This window comes from Aplidium turbinatum, chromosome 18, assembly GCF_918807975.1.
Source record: "Aplidium turbinatum chromosome 18, kaAplTurb1.1, whole genome shotgun sequence".
Taxonomy (NCBI): Eukaryota; Metazoa; Chordata; class Ascidiacea; order Aplousobranchia; family Polyclinidae; genus Aplidium; species Aplidium turbinatum.
In genome coordinates this window covers 17,023,390-17,041,117 of record NC_137489.1, presented here as the reverse complement: position 1 = coordinate 17,041,117, position 17,728 = coordinate 17,023,390, and the positions used below count along the sequence as shown (strand labels likewise).

At 38.1% G+C, this 17,728-nt stretch overlaps 1 protein-coding gene and 1 non-coding gene across 2 annotated transcripts; both read left to right on the top strand.

The window, feature by feature from the left end:
• The first annotated feature begins 8,551 nt into the window (after positions 1-8,551).
• LOC145787220 (kelch-like protein 12) lies at positions 8,552-12,732 on the top strand. The gene has a single exon (XM_082598943.1). The coding sequence runs from the start codon at positions 8,552-8,554 to the stop codon at positions 10,181-10,183; it is 1,632 nt and encodes a 543-aa protein (XP_082455069.1). The 3' UTR covers positions 10,184-12,732.
• Positions 12,733-15,118: 2,386 nt separating this feature from the next.
• LOC145788031 (U6 spliceosomal RNA) lies at positions 15,119-15,221 on the top strand. The gene has a single exon (XR_014291488.1). It is a non-coding gene; the product is annotated as a U6 spliceosomal RNA (small nuclear RNA).
• The last annotated feature ends 2,507 nt before the right edge of the window (positions 15,222-17,728 follow it).

The following is a 17,728-nucleotide window of genomic DNA, read 5'->3' as shown; positions in this document are numbered from 1 at the left end:
ATTATTGAAACATTATGCGAAACTCCACAATATTGAACTCAAAAAGAAACCAGCTCTGGCAGACTGCTTTGTCGTTACTTTCGCCGAACAACCCAGCAAACATTATTTAGACATCGCTGAAGATGAATGGTTACATACAATCAAAGCCACCATAAACATACAGAAATTGATTCGACCAACCACTTAAATCCCATGTCATCAGCAACCTCCGACCCCTGTGGTGTAGATTCTTCAACTATGCCCATTTAAACGTATTCTTTTTTGACGCTTGTCTATGTAAGCTTATGGCAATGGACTGAAATTAAATTGCGTTTTTCTTTGTATTCGCCTTGTTGAACTGTTGTAATTTACTAGATGGATGCCCATTTACACTTATTCTTTATTGACGCTTTATCGATATAAACTTACGGCAATGGACTGAAACTAAATTGCGTTTTTTCTTTGTATTCGCCTTCTTAAACTGTTGTAATTTACTAGACGGATGATCAGGTTAATGTATTTTTTGAATTTTGTACCAGTATATTGTTGGAAATCGTGGGAGAACACCAGTTAAGATTTAGGCTTGCAGGTTTTGATTTTAATATTATGTAACCATCTATTTAAAATATCAAGAAAATGAAGTATCTTCTGATCGGAGTTTGCTTTATTTGTTCGTTTTACGTATTTTTCAAATTTTCTTCTTTTTTTACATGTGCTAGCTGAAGATGCTATTACTATAGCGAAATCGATTCTTAACTTAATAAATTACACTAAGAGGTTAGATTGTTGTGCAAATGCCAGCATTTGATGAATGCAAATTAGCAGTACGCACCACACAATCAGTTGTTCATAAGTGTTGAATTTAGAACTTATATAGGCACTCTTCTCGTCTTTTGCTTTGAAAGAGAAAAAGAAAAAAATGCCTATATAGTGACGTCATGACCGGTCAAATAGTGTTTCAGTACTGTGCAATTTTTGCTTTTTCTTGTTTATAGTTATAATAACCATTGTATTTTATTCAGATGTACGGTAGTTAAATTGTATGTATGTTATTCCTGAAGAGGACATCTTGTGATGTCGAAAACGTTCAATATTTAATTTGTTGCGTAGTTTTGTGTTTCTATATGTAATAAACTTGAAGATGTTAAACTTGATAACATTGCTCGGCTTCGTATGCTTATGGTTCAACAAGACAAACTCTCTACCGAAGCTCTAAGAAGAAATAACATGAACAAGGCAACTATAACACTAAGCAAGGAGAGTTCGATTCTCGGCTTGTGCGGTTAAGGAGAGTGCCTCATTGGCAGCTTTTCTATAACGGCGTCTAGTAGATAAAATAATAAGCTGTTCAGGAAACACTTGAACAAGTGCAAGCTTCACACCGTCATCATCGATGGTGGTGTGTGATTAAAGTTTCCACAGGTAGCCTAAGCTGGTTGGTTGGTTTTGAATCTTTATCCTCGGACTGATAAAGCCTTGATCGGTTATTCCTGGTTGTTTCGAGAGGCTCTTGAGTGACTTGACGCAGGGCCGGTTACCGAGATTGACAGAGTGAAGTTTTCCGATTGTTGAAGTCTTGTTGCCGGGGAATTATTCCATTCACTAGGAGCCGCGGAATGGAAAGCAGTCCTGAATGCGTTGCTCAAGCGCACACCTCGAGAGTCAAACCAGCGCCACGTGATCTTGAGCCGGGCGCGTAACCATTGAGCTAACGGGACGGTAAGCTATGCGAAAGTTCAGAAGAGGTATTCTCAATCCTAAGTAGGCCTAGAGCTTTGTTTGGTTCGAAGGTAAACGTTCCTTCAACATGTTGTTGTTTAATGGTATTTTTGTACTATTTGTCTACTTGTGACATCTTTACGATCGGTTCCTTATAAAAAAAAAAGTGTTAAATTTACTTTAGCTGTTGCTCGTTGTAACCTATTACTATTAGTAACAGCTCTCGTATTAAGTTTATGTTATTTCTTTGATTTAAAAAAAAAAAACATTTGAAGTTAGTCGGAATTAGGTCCATATTTACACCACAAAACATAACTTAAAATTTGTTAGGTCTATGCTTGTTTTGTATTTAAACAGTTTTGTTCTTGCCATTTTATATTAATATGTTTACCTTGATTTTCGTTTTTGGGATTTCTATCATACCTTTGAGATTTAGAATAGAAACAAACATCCAAGGGGTTGAGAGGAATATTTTGGACTGTGCGGTACAGATCAAATCTCTGGACCTCCAATTAAACAAGACGCTTCCTCACGAAAAAAAAGGGGGCAATAATAGTCGAGTTGTGAAGGAAAGATGATTTTGTGTTTTTTCGATGAAAAGCAGGAGTTGTTCTATACAAAACAATTAGATGCAAACGCAGCAGAGCTGGATCAACTACACAGTTTCCAGTTCAATTAGGCTACAACATCAAAATTTTTAAATACATTACAATTATATAGGCTAGTATAGCCTACAGTATTGTTCGAATTAATTGAAACTGTCAAGAAAACAGGCTGAAATTGTGTATATTTGGTTTATTGTGATAATTTAACAGATGTAGATAGTTAAATACCTAATGTGGCCTCCACCTTCTTTCAATATTGCACGAACACGGTTTGGCATGGATTCGATTATTTTTTTGCAGTTTTATGCAATTTTTGGGTCCCAAAACCACACCTGAATGATGGCCTCCATGAGCTTCCTTATGATGGTGCAGTCCTTCTTGCGTAATCGTGCCTTGATTATGTTCCACAAATTTTCGATAGGATTAAAATCCAGAGAATTGCCACTTGCCAGGCCAATCTAATATGGTAATCTTGTTTTTCTTCAAAAAATTATTGTTTTTTCTAGAAGAATGGCATGGTGCGAGGTTTGTGAAAAGGAGTGTTGGAGAGACGCTGAAGCCCTGCCATTTCAATCAATGTGTAAAATATCCCCCCAAAAAAATGTTCTGGGGACGTTTAGCCACAGAGGTGTTGGATCACTGTTTCCGGTGGAAGGAATAATGAATTCTGAACGATACATCGATGTGATCACAAAAAAAGTTATTCCAGACCTGGGAAAAGCATTTATGAAGATGGGGGCATTTTTAGCAGGACCTCACACCATGCCATTCTTCTAAAAAAAAAATACTAATTTTTTAAAGAAAAACAAGATTATCACGTTTGATTGGCCTGGCAATTCTCCGGATTTAAATCCCAGCGAAAATTTGTAAAGCATAATCAAGGCACGATTAAGCAAGAAGGACTGCACCATCATAAGGAAGCTGATGGAGGCCATCATTCAGGTGTGGTTTTGGGACCCAAAAATTGCATAAAACTGAAAGAAACTAATCGATCCATGTCAAACCGTGTTCGTGGAATATTGAAAGAAGATGGGGGCCACATTAGGTATTAAACTATACACATCTGTTAAATTATCACAATAAACCAAATATACACAAATTCAGCCTGTTTTCTCGACAGTTTCAATTAATTCGAACAATACTGTACAATTGCTTTCAAATGTAATGAACTACACGTTTTAATTACGAAAATTAAATCTTTCAACTTTTATATTCATCGAGAATTATTACAGTTTGATTTTATCAAAGCCACTTAGAATTAGATGTAAGCTACGTGGACTTGGATATGGATTTAAATCTTGTCGGCTGCCGCATTTGACTTCAGCAACCGAATTTGGATTTAAACTTTTTAACGGCTGGATTTTGGTTTGGACTACTAATTTGAAAATGAGTAAATGACTTAAACGTCTTTCTAAAAACCAGGGTTAACCAACCAGGTTATAGGTATCCTTGTTTGTTTGTTTGTTTATCTTTATCCTGCATTGCGGGAAAGCGGACTTGAGCGCTATGCATCGGTGTACGCCTTCCGACATACACCTGACCCACGCTGCAGCCGACTGCAATGTCTGTTTCTGGTTGTCTACTTTACTTATGACTTAAATTTGGTACTACCCATTACTCAAAATCGATCACTAGGTAGAGGCAATTATCGTAAAGTTTCTTGCCCAGAGAAACAACAGCAAGTGCGAGTGGCTGGAGTCGAACATGCAGGCTCTCGACTGCGAGCCCAACGCGCTATCCACTCGGCCTTGCTATAAACCCGGCTGAAAACCATCAAAAAATGATTACTCTTCATTCTATAGCTATCAAATAGATTGTTTTCAAACGAGCTTCTTTCCACAAGGTACGTTCCTGTAAGTTTCCTACTTTTAGACTTATGATGTTAAGTTAGTTTATTGTCGAATTTAACCTGATTCAAATTTTGCAATGCTTATAATCTGGATTTGGACTTGAATTTTAGCTTGAAATCTGGAAGAGAATTTGGCTTTTAGATTCTAAAATCCTTACATTTCTGATGTGCAGTTCCAGGTAGGGGAGAATTAAAACTAAACAAGTTGTACAACGGTGACTTTTAGATGAGCAGATAATTTTGAAAGAGTTACACGGCGTTCAACCGCAAACCCGATCCCACCTGCGCACGATTTCTATTCAAGGAAATAATTGATTGCAACTTGCAAAACATATTTCCAAATATTTTTTTAATTTGAGAATTTTTTGAATTAGGCTTATTCCTTTGACTGTTGCTATAAGAGAACGTAGTTTTAGCACACTGGAATTTGTAAAGAACTGTTTGCGCTCCATGATAACTCAATTAGATTGAACAGCTTATGCCAGCTATCCACGATATGCATCAATTCAGACGTTGCAAAATCTTTCTCATTTAATGCTGTGATGCGTGACTTTGCATTGCAAAAGGCCAGGAAAGGATTGAATTAAATGCTTTGTTGTGCTATTTTCGCTGCATGTAGGCGTAGGCCTATTGCGTGTATAGAATTTTTTTCTAGATATAGGCTATTAGTTAGCAACAATGGCATTTTTGTTTCAAGTATAATCGAGTAACTTTCGAAAAGTGTCACATCGAAAGAAGGTTTTTTTCTTTTCGGTACGTTGTTAAAATCAAAAGTTTAAAGTTAGCTCAATTTAAGCTGAGGAAAGTAGGCTAGGCGAAACTTAATTTATAATAAAGTAGGCTAAGTTCAGCTTAAGACGAACATGCAACGCATGACACAAATTTTTTGCTTGGATTTTTGCTGAAAAAAAAAATTAAGGAATATTTTTCGTGTTGTTTCCAGACCAGTTCTGAGTTCTCTCGGAGGCTCTGCTGAAAACCAGCAACCGAAATAAACAGAGTGATGTTTTTCGCGTATTGAATAGTTGCAACCTGTAAAATACATCAATTCACTAGGTGCCGCTAAATCTTCATTCTCAGACTGAAAAAGCTTTTTAAGAGCTTAGTTTACTCTTGGCAGTTTAGCGTATTGTACTTGTAGAAACTTTGATTTAGGCCGAATGACAAAAAAAAATTCCACCCCTCATATTAACTTTTAAATAGGCTACAAGCGTTTTCTATACCCTCGATTCAGTGTCGGTCTTAGGGTATTTCGGGCCCTGTGCGGGATATGCTGTGCGGGCCCAATGACAATGATCCAATTCAGTAGCGTAGCTAGGTATTTTGAAAGGAGAGGGTTTTTTTGACGGCTGGCGGGTGAAGCCTGTCAGCGTGTTTGTCGAAGGCGACACCCAGCGGCAGGGGATCTGGGGGGCCTCCCCCAGAATTTTTTTAAAAATTACCTTGAATTAGGTGCATTCTGAGAGCATGTTCAACAAAAATTTGGGTATGAATATTACTGTAAAATGGTGCTGTCCGGTGTCATAGCAAAAGAATAAAATCATGTTTTCCTTGTGGCATTTTTCGGAAATAAAGCCGAGTCAAGGATACCGGTACTTGCTTGTGAATCGAATTGAATTTTTTCCATTGGAAATGACAAAAATTGCTGCATTTGAGAAGAGATAATTAAAAATTGAGAAGGATAACATTTTTTTTCTTCGTTTTAGGGGCACTTGACCAACTACCTCACTGGATCCGCTACTGTCCCTGTCCACCTGAAAATGTTTCAGGCTACTAAAGTTATCCCAGGCCCGGGTTAAAAAGTAACTCATTGGACTACCCTGTCTAAGCTATAGCCTTGTAACTTAGAGATAAACATGACTTTCTTGCCTTCTGTTCATTTCATCTAAATCTTCAACCATCGAGCTGAAGTTTGCTTGCAACAAAAATGACTTTGAACAATCGGAGGTAACCTCAATTTGTTTTTCTGCAAACCCCAACTAAAGTTTTTCGTTTGTTGTTAATGGGTTGTCGCCTCTAAATTATTTCATCCACTTATTGCAGTCAACAGCGTTGAAAGGGGGCTCCATGGGATGCTTTTGGACCCGAGCCCGGAATCTTTCTAAGGGGCTCGATGGCTTGAGAAAACCGGGATCGTATTCGTTGAAGATGGTGCGTTTTTCATTAGAACTGTCTTTATTTAGGTCCCAAGGATTTCATTAGGCTAGTACCGGGCCCAAATTATCTTAACGGCCCTAAATGCGGCAGAGTGGAGAGCTGTTTCTGAAAAGCGCACATCTGGGAGTTGAATCAGCGTTACAGAATATCACAACTTTTTCATTTGCAAAGTTCGGCGTCCAACTAAAATATGGGAGCGGACTATTCAAGTAACAGATCATGACCATGACTGACAAAATGTTTGGTTTGGCTTTAACGACAAATAAACTATCGCTGTGCAATAAATGAAAGTGTTTTTGCGATAAATTGACCTGAAAAGTAATACTTTGTACTAACTATAGGCCTATAAATGCAAAAAAGCGGTTCTTTTCAAGTTGTAATCCAGGTTATCTCATCAGTGCGGAATTGTACTAACCAGCCTTTATTTTCAGCAAAACTAACTACGTAACATTTCTTGATATTGAATCAATGTAAAAACACTGCTTTGCAAGCTGAGACACTTTGTTTCATCCAGTGGCTTTTCTAACGTTAATAATTATGCCACGGCACAAATAGGCCTATAGTAGGCTATATAGGCTACAGCTACACAGTAGGCTACATAACTCGTTGTTTTTTCAATACTCTCAAAACAACTTTTGTGAAGAGGTAAAACCAAATGTTCAGTAATAATTAGCTGTTTCAGTTTGTTTACAAATTTTACAAGTTCAGGTTGTTTACCGGATCTTTAATTACTCCGTCTACGACATTCCAGCTGTTTGTTGTATCAACCCAAGCGTAGCTTACGATCAACTTGATTGCAGTTCAATAAACATTAACCAGAAACTTTGAAGCGACACTTCAGCCTAGCTACAATGATACATATTGGGATGATATTGCAGTGCGTTTGCTTAGGTAAACCGCCTCGCAAAGACGTAAAAGAATCGTTGTGTAGACAAAAGACAAACCTCAGTTTTCTGAACAATAAAATATACAAATTTAGAAACTTTAGACCGGTCGTTAGCCATAGGCCCATAGAAATAGTTAAAAAAATGTGACAAATCAATGCAAGCACGGAACCAGGGGGGGGGGAGCATTGGAGGCATTTGCCCCCCCGAAATTTTTTGAAAATTTTTTAAGCGTTCTATGCAGTATGAAATGTTCACGTACAGCCATACTGTAGAGTGTAGATTATCGAAACCGAAAGTAGGCTACACTGGTTTCGATAGTCTGCACTCTTGACTGCGAAGCCAAGATAGATGAATTTGCCAGGTGGAAAATTAAGTGGGAACGAATTCTTGAAAGTGAAAGGCCAGCAAGTGCGATTGATGCGGTGTCAGCAATAAAATCCAAAAAAGAGTTTTATCCAAACATTTACAAACTCTTGATAATTTTGGCTACACTTCCAGTCACAACTGCTTCTGCAGAAAGAACATTTAGCTGTCTACGACGCTTGAAAAGTTACCTTAGAAGCACTATGAGACAGGACAGGCTTTCTGGACTAGCTCTCATGCAAATCCATCATACTCAAATTCCAAGCGCGGAATTGGTGAACGAACTTGCCAAATCAAGTAGAAAGTTAGACATTATGCTCTAAATTAAAATGTCATTTTGCATTTGCAAAGTCAACTTATTTGGGCCTACAAACATAAAAACTTGTTGAGCCAACAAAATGTTTCAGGATTGTAATTTGTAATTACCGTGTTGAGTTTTATTCATATGTATCTGTTTGTTTATGTTGATGCAAATATATGTTATTGGTTAATTTATGATTCCAGTAGTGCCAATGCAGTTCGTAGCCTACAGATGTTGTATTTTATTTGTAATCGACTGAACACATTACTGTATTATCGTAATTTTCTTCCTTGGGTAGTCATAGCTAAATGAGAGAAGGTTACAAAGGCTAGTTTCCTTTAATGCTGTACTAAACAAAAACGTGATTGACATAAGTTATGACCACTGAACCGTAACATGGTAGTGCCACACACTCTATCAATGGGCGTGGACATTAACATAAAAATGTCTCAATGCATCATTTTAATGTTTGTTCTTCAATAAAAATGAAATGCTCCCCCCCCCCCCGAAAATATTTGCTGGTTGCGGGCCTGAATCAATGCGTATCTTCTGGCATTGTTGTTCATACAGGCCTTAGACTTCAGATTAATTCATTCCTACAACTTCAGTGTGATATATACAACTTCAACTTGTGTGCTTAGTATAGTCTACTTTATTTACAGAGGCGTTATTAGTTAACTTAGACATCACTATGAAATCTAAAGATTATAAAAGTGATCATGCTTTTGACATCTTGAAACAGTTGAATGAAGACAGAAAAAAAATGAAAAGGTATTCTGACGTCACAATAACTGCTGAATCATGCAACTTTAATGGACACAAATGTATCCTTGGGGTGTTTTCTACTTTTTTTTCAGCAATGTTTTCTATTGAAATGAGGGAGAAATATGAAAGCAAAGGAATTATTCAAGCAATATCTGAAGAAACAATAGAAGCAGTTTTAAACTTCATTTACACTTGTAATATCACTATCATAAGTGAGAATGTGTACAACTTGATAGAAGCAGCTGAGTATATGCAAATTCCCAATCTGAAACAGTTTTGTTCAGAATTCTTATTTGAGGAAATAGATTCTACCAACTGTCTTTACATTCGAGCATGTGCAAAGCTGTATGATCTCAATGAACTAGAAGAAAAGGCAGATTTTTCAATTGCCAAACACTTTGAAAACTTAATCAATCAAGAAGAATTCAATGAATTACACTTCAAAGACATAAAAGAAATCCTTGAAATCGAAAGTAAGCAGGTGACTTCTGAAGAAGTCATTTTCAATGCAGTGATTGGATGGGTCAAATATGACATCAGTGCGCGTAATCAGCACTTGGCAAAACTTTTTGGTTTGGTGAATATTAAAAAATTATCTTTGAGTTTCTTACAAAATATCGTAGGACAAGAAGATCTAATCATGGGTTGTCACGAATGCACAAAAATGTGTTTTCAATCAACTGTTGTTCGTGCTTCAGTTTCACCAAACGACCAAGTTGTCACTGAAACACAGAAAGCTGAAAATTGCTTGTTTGGATTTCAAGAAAATCAAGTCTGGAAATGTGATGTTAACAAGAAAGTTGCTGTTGAGCTGCAAAACACAACATTGAAGAATCATGCCGGAGGTTCTGCTGTGCACCATGAAGGAAAGGTCTACGTCATTAGTGGAAATGATACCAAATCAGTGGAAAGATTAGACTTGGACGATCAGGAGTCAGGCTGGACAAAACTATCATCTATAAGCATGAAAAGAGATGGTGCTGCTTCTGCTATTTTTTCTGGTAACATTTATAATTGTGGTGGTTGGAGCGGGTTTGGTGTGATTGCATCATCTTCTGGACAATGCTACGATATTGACCAGGACAAATGGAAAAGTATAGCCAGTATGAAAGAAGGACGGGCTTGCTTTGGTCTAGTTTCTACCGATGAAGGTATGTATGCCATTGGTGGCTGTAACAAGTTTCTCAAAAGCACACTGAAATCAGTTGAGCATTACGATTTCCTTCAAGATACTTGGAAAAGTTTTTCTTCAATGACTATTGCAAGACAGTCGCCAGCAGTTGTTGCTCTTGATAACCATATTTACGCAATTGGAGGATTTGACAAAAAGGATCTAAAATCGGTGGAACGATTGAGTTTGGAGACTCAAACTTGGTCCAGTGTTGCTGACATGAATGTTGCCAGACAAAATCATGGAGCTTGTGTTTTGGATGGGAAAATATATGTTGCTGGCGGAGGGTCAACTGCTATGGAGATTTACGACCCTTTAAGTGACACTTGGGAGATTGAAGCAAGTATTGACGATTTCCAGGACGTACAATTTATAGCTGCCACTTAATTTTCGGTGATAGACTGCACTTTAGCTACTTGGCATTAGTTGGTGGTACAAGTAGTTTCAAAATGACAACAGTTCAACTACAGGTAGAGGGTTAGATCACATTATTGATTTATTGTTTGCACTAAACAAACAAGCACTTCCCTTTGCTCTCGTCATGGTAACATACAATATGGTAGCCTAGTGCCTATATATAGCCTACTTCTACTGCCTACTATTACTAGTGATGATCGGTGAGGGAAAGCAAGGAAAGCAGTGCTTACCTGAGCGAATGTAAATGCGTTCAATCGCTAGACCAACTAACGGGTCATACGCACAGAATGGTCTCTCGTCACGGTAGGCTACACATCACAGCATCATATAGGCGAAAAGATTGTTGCTGTTTTTTGATGTCTCCTCGCCATATACTTTAGCCTACTAGCAATAGTCATGCCTTTGCTCTTTTTACAGCGTTGATATAACGTTACTTCGCCAATGAACATTCAGGTGCGGATGCAATATTTAGTTCGTTAAGCTTCGATACGCAGGAGACTAACTTATCCAGCTTTTTGTACAAATTGCTTGCGGTTGTAATGTTTAGGCCTAAGTGTTAGTTTTTGTAGTGTAGGCCTAACTGAATATCTGAGAATGAACATTCATGACGAATTAAAGATTTAGACAACTATTATTCCATGTCTAACACTGGATTTTGGTCCTGCAACGTTAAAATTAAGATTGTTCATGACTTCTAAACATTAAATGGATGTATGATCACGACATAGGCGAAGCACAATTTGACAGATTTTTATTTTTGGTTTGTTTTGGAAATGCTTTCAGATTGGAAGGGAATTGGAAGTGTTTTTCAAAAATTTCTGGGGGAGGCCCTCCAGATCACCCGCTGGAAGTGTTGCCTTCGGCAACGCGCCTTCGGGCTTGGCCCGACGGTTACGCCCTTCGTTCCTACTACCTTGCTGCAGAATATTTCCAAGTTGCTTTCCCAACGGTTTAAGCCACCGAACGTCACTGACTATTACTTTCTACTTCTACTGCTTATGGCAGTGCTAAGTAGAAGTATAAATGCGATTAAACAAGTAGCAATATTCAGCCATTTTCGATTTTTGGCTTGCCTTCCAGCAGGGGTGGATCCAGGGATCCAGCAAGTAACTGTTGGGAAAAAATGGACGATTTCAACAAAAAGCTATCATGTGCACTGTGCAGGTCTACATCAATCTGACTTTGTAAATACGTAAATAAAGTTGCTTTTCAGTGCTTTACGGGGAGTGCTCGCCTCAATTCCCCCCCTGTATTTGCCACTACCTTTAATAACTGTGTCTTGGCACGACACAGTCGTGTGCTCTTGAGCAGTGATGTTGAACCAACGTCTTTTTGAGCGTAGTATCGGCACTTTCACGACTCGACTGTGCAGCTGACAACAAACAAATCTATGATTATTGATGATGGCATCAAAATGGTATGTCAATGGTGAGAGACATCATACTATAGAAATTTTGGCCCAGAAAGTAATGTTTGAGGGACTAAAAGTAGACGAAGTATGAAAATGTTCATCACAGTTGATTATTTCCATTTGATATTTATCTCAATTGTAAGGTTGTTATTTTTCTTAATACATGTCTTTTCTATTTTCTAAAACATAGCCTATGTTAAATCGGTACCCGGTCATTTGGTCGACAGGACGTTTGGTCGACAGGACGTTAGGTCGACAGAACGATTTATTTTAGGGTTAGGGTTAGTTAACTAACCATAACCCTAATCTAACCCTGACTCTAACCCTAACCCAAAAATGAATCGTTCTGTCGACCTAACGTCCTGTCGACCAAACGTCCTGTCGACCAAACGTCCTGTCGACCAAACGACCGTGCACCGCTCAGAATCGCAAAATTTATCGAACTATTTATTTTTTGTTACATCAATATTTCCCAAGTGAAAACCTGTGGGGCAAATGCTGTCAATGAAGATAATGGCATGGTCCGTCACGGCCCTATGCAGTGGACCGTGGGTCTGTGCGTAAAAGTTGCAATGCAAAAGAAATGTTTTTAGATATTTTGGTGGTTCGCAAAGGCTGCAGCTTCAGGTCTGAATAGTGAATACAGTAGACTGTATTAAAACGTCATGCTTAGTGAAGCGTATCTTTGCAAAAATGTTTTTTTAGATATTTTGGTGGTTTCCAAAGGCTGCAGCTTCAGGTCTTTCTATGGTCTAAACACAGCAGGCTGTATTCAAACGTCATGCTTAGTGAAGCGTAATAAAGTAGCCTATGTCAACAGTCGTGCGAGTTGCATTCTATGATCGCGAAACTTCTGTGACAGCCTTTATTTAGACTAAAGAGTCTATTGTCGTTGTGTTTCAGACCCTAAAGCAGTGGTTTTCAATCATTTCTTATGCAGTTTTTTTGTTTGTTCAAGTTGCGCTTTTATTCCTCCATCACTCCTTGTTACCTCGCGTAGGCAGCATATGACTGAAAGCTTTGAAGCAATGCTTTTTACGATCACTAATTTGACATATTTTGTGTTAAATTACCATCTTGATCTTAGTCAAGTTGTTACGTGTTTCAATAAGCCACTACACAACAAACCTGTTGTAAATAAAATGATCTTGTGGGAGAAATTGTCTTCTTTTCCGGATGGAAAATTTAGCTTTTTTATACGATAATGATGTGTTTGCAAAGTGAGATGCTTTTCATCCCCGCCTCCCCAAGAAAAACGCAAACCTGAACAGAACTGCAAACGGAGAAACGAATAAATGCCTATATAGTTCTGCCTCACAGCTGAGAGCATAGTTAATAAATATACTTATATATATTTAAGTTTATTTCTTTACTATGCTGAGAGTAGACTAGAGGGATTTGTACGACGCACGGCTATGAAGTCGGAGTCGTGGAGTCGGAATCTGAGGGATTTAGGCATGTCTAGAGTCGGAGTTGGCCAGCTGTAAACCGAGGAATGGGAGTCGTATATTTAAGTTGACAGTTAAAACTCATCTCCTGAAAACATGATATATCTCTTTGGAAAAGAATTCTTTTTCCGTCGGAAACCACTGCTTTAAAGATATATACATTTAAAAATTTATTTATGTTTATGACCTGAGAAAAAACTTAGCTTCAACTATGACTTATTAGAATAGCAGGGTGTGGACCGATGTAGACTCGATCTTTGCTCATGTGACGCTTTCTTGGGAAACGTGGTTGTGGAAGATCGCAAACATAAATTTTAATGACAAATCAACTAGAAAACCAAAAACACTTTTCGACACTGCACGGCTGCAGAGCACCGGCAGCATTTACGATCTCAGCATCTGATGTACCAAAGGTCTCCTCGGTTACAATATGATACCCAAGCGGAGTAATCAGTTTTGTAGTTCACGAAACGAAAAAATTAAAGGTCTTTATGTTGCCCACTGTGCTGACTTCATCTCTGGCTCTATCACATTAAATCAACCTAAACTGTTTTTTTTAATTCTATTTCCAGATGTTTCTTTGCAATCGCGACAAAGGCAAGCAACAGCTACAGCAGCGAAAGCTCGTGAAAAACCACTATTGCCACAGCGAACCCGTAGCATTAGGCTAAAACTAAAACGTTCAATGTACGCTTATGAATCAGAAATAATTAATTAACGATCATGCTGCTAAAGAGACATAGTGTAGTCATCTAAGCTCAAAAAAGGGCCAACCCGGAAAAAATTCGTAACTTAACAAATTTGGTACCAAAAGAAGCGCAATTTTATGTAGATTAACATATCCAAAATCCTCTTTAATCGGCTTTGAGCAAAAAATTTGATAGCAAATTTACTAAAGGTAGGTATTTCTATCTAATTTTGTCAAAACTCACTTTTTCGATTTTCAAATAAAGTGAACACTGAGAAGTTTGTATATTTACCAGGAATATTTCATATCTTTTCTAGCAATAACTGCAGCGTTCATTTGATGAATGCGAAAGGAAAAGCAGAAACAGATACGTTGTTTATTGCTTCACTGACGTTTCGCGCATCATGGCAATGCGCATCTTCAGAGCGAATGATGTACAAAAACAAAATTTCGGATTTATATAGCCTACTGTAGTACTGTAGTGACGACAGAAAAAATAAAATTAATAAACAACAATTTGTATGTGTAATGCAATGCAAAGTCTTCTTATGTAATTGTAACGACCAGAAATCTCTTTTCTATGTAAAACTGGGTTACTTTAGCATTGTCGTCTTGTCATAACTTATGTGATCTGGATGATAAAAGCATGCAATTTCGACGTAATTCACAGGCTCTTTGTTGTGCGTAGACCAGGGGTCACCAACCTTTTTTGCATGCCGGCCACTTTGGCACTAAGGAGAGCTGTGGCGGGCCGCACTAATAAAATGTTAGGTAGGTTGACTCTTATGCTAAAAAAGAACGCATTTCGTACCCAGTATCCAGCGTTACATGTTGTTCATATTTATGTTAGAATACCACAGCAACAAAATTAATCGAACAACGCTACGGCCAGGCCAAGCTCCTTTTACAATGCCTAATAAACGAGGCCACTTGTTTTGCGCACTTATAGCGAGGCGAGTGGTTTTATCAGAATATTCATCGCTAAGCAAGTGGTGTTGTCACTTCGCTTCACAAAAGATATCTTGCAATTAACAATTTTATTGAACAAGGAAATGTTTGACACATCGCAATACAGGCAACAATAGTGACCTACAAACATATCAGCGAAAAATAGGCTCCAATAACACGGAAAAAGAAACCAGGCACCATAAAACAAATGCTTGTACTGTAGAAATCACCCAAAAATCGTAATTCTATCGTAATTCATGAACAATCTTCCCTTTAAAAAAGCAATGAGTTGGTTTTTCATCCTTTTTGTGAGAGTCTATAAAACCGTCTTTCTTTTGTTATAAACAACTGTCACTTGCGGTGCTTATCAGCGTGGCAAGAATTTGTTGATTAATAATATTTTGCAGAACTTGCTTCGGCAGTAGATATACTAAAATTGGAACGATACAGAGAAGATTAGCATGGCCCCTGCCCAAGGATGACACGCGAAATCGTGAATCGTTCCATATTTCTTTAAAAAAGAAGAAAAAAATATTTTGCAGTACTAAGCTAAATATTTTCATAATACAATCAGAAAAAGTCTTTAAATTTATATATAATATTTTGCCAAATTTATTATAAATTGAGTTGGCACACCGACCTATTTTGCCAACAAAAACTTGCATAAAGAGTACACTGGTCGTGAAACACAATAACGGTGAAACGCACACTAGTGTTTACATGACATTTGCAAACTTAAAATAAGCAACCTTATGCTCGACATTTTCGAAATTCGAAAACGGACGTTTTAATCAACCATTGGGACAGTGTGGCTGGACATCGCATTGGAATAGCTTTAAGCAACCCCCACCTAGAACTATAGGCTAATCTGATTGGTCGGTCGGTGAAATCGTATGCAAAGTGAAAATATGCTTCCCGAAAAGTATTTTTTGCCTTCGTGCTCTTTAACTCCCCAAGAAAAGTATTTTTGGTTATACTTGTACGCTGATACCTTCCGCGGGTCGCAGCGATACAGCGTGGCGGGCCGCCATTTGGTGACCCCTGGCGTAGACTGACTTGAACTTCAAACCGGATGAAACCATGATCACCTAGTTTACAATCACAATCACAGTTGTACCGTTTCAGTACGAGGAGCAGTTGATATCCGAAGGCGAACTGCTTTAGAGTGTCAGACACGTGCATTCCTGTTGGTATGGTCAGGGCCGGATTTAGCTGATGAGGGGCCCGGGGCACTTTTAGATCGGGGGGCCCCCTGCAAAAAAATTTTTCGCGCCTACAGTGCGAAAAACCACCTCTGCGTCTACAGTAGCATCAATCCAGCACTGCACACCATTTTAAAGAAACTTCAAAGGCTGAAAGGAAGAAAAAATAACACAAAATCACATTTTTTCCACGTAGGGGGGCCCTTCAAAAGTCGGGGGGCCCGGGGCACCTGCCCCCTCTGCCCCCCCTAAATCCGGGCCTGGGTATGGTCTGTAGGCTACTACATTGATTCTATTTCGAAAATATAATGCTGACCTAGGTACACACGATGCATGTTTGCACTTCAATACATGACGCTATAACGACATTAACTGGGAACACACATAAAACAAGCAATCAATATGCAGAATTAGGAACAAGCCGTATGAAGCGAGACAATGATGATTTGGTAAAGATTCGATCTTGGATTGAAAGCCATAACCCCCTCTATAAAAGTGAGCCTGTACTAAGAAATATAGCAACAGGAGTTACAGCAACAGAAGGAGATGGAATCAATTGAAAATTAAAATTTTGAAAAATTACTTTGAATTTGGTGCATTCTGAGAGAATTTTCAACAAAAATTTGGGTACCGGTATGAATATTACTGTAAAATGGTGCTGTCCGGTGGCATAGCAAAAGGATAAGATCATGTTTTCTTGGGCATTTTCGGTAATAAAGCTAGGTCTCTGTGTTTTCTTATTGCTAATTCCTGGCTGAGATATTTGAATGTTTAGTATTAGCAAAACTCGTTTTTTTTGTGCAGTTTCGATTAAAATTAGGCAAACTTTGTTTTACAGACATAGAGACTGAAAGCATCATTCTCAATATCGTGACGCCACACGCGTGCCAAAGGGGGGGTTGTAACCCCCACCCCCCTCCTGGCTACGCCACTGCTTGTATAAGTTGTACATTCTGCAAAAACACAAGCATTTAGTAAGAGTAACATTCGACAGTTTATCCAAATAGCTCCCATTTTTACCAAGTTGGCCAGAACAGAAGACTCATCTTCGACTCTTGGTTGCCGTTTAGCCGAGACCACTTTCAACCTGCAAATCCGCTCGATTTTTTTAGGAAACTTTCATTGTTCAATTAATGTAAAAAGAGACTAAATTTTTGTCTATAAAAGCTTAAAACGCAAAAACTACTTACAAGGGAAGCATTAAGTTTTAGCTTAAATAATAAAACAAACTATCAGTGAAATCATTGACGTCCAACTTTAAAGTGAAACAATATTAAAAGATTTTTTTTTCTTATCTAATTCGTTATTTTAAATTGTTACAATGTGTCTTTGGTCAAGCAAGCAACCAGATTTGTTTGTTCAGTCAATATTTAGACATACAATAAAACTGAAAACGTCTTTCTAAGTTGTTTCTGCTCTGCACTTGGTGTGTCATAGCTCGGCAAGTTAGCTGACGACTTTGCCAGAGAATGTTAATTTTCATTGCAAGAGTGCTTGAGGCTTGTTCAATAGTTTCTAATCAAAAACTTGTTTATAGCGTATCACTTCTCTGGGACATAGAATAGAATTTCTGTTCGATTTTATTATGATGCTGATTGTAGACACATTTTAGCGATTAAATTGAACCTGGAGAACAAACTCGCTGAGTTTGACAGTTACCTTCAACTTTCAAAGTTAGTTAGTTTGCTTTTAATCCTGACCTTCTTCCTTTGTGTGAGACAAGATTGTTCAGATTCCAGGGCAGGTGATGAAAAAACAGGTGAATGCAGCTTCGTCCAGTTGAGTGTAGCTTCATCCAGTTCTGCTACGCCATGCGTT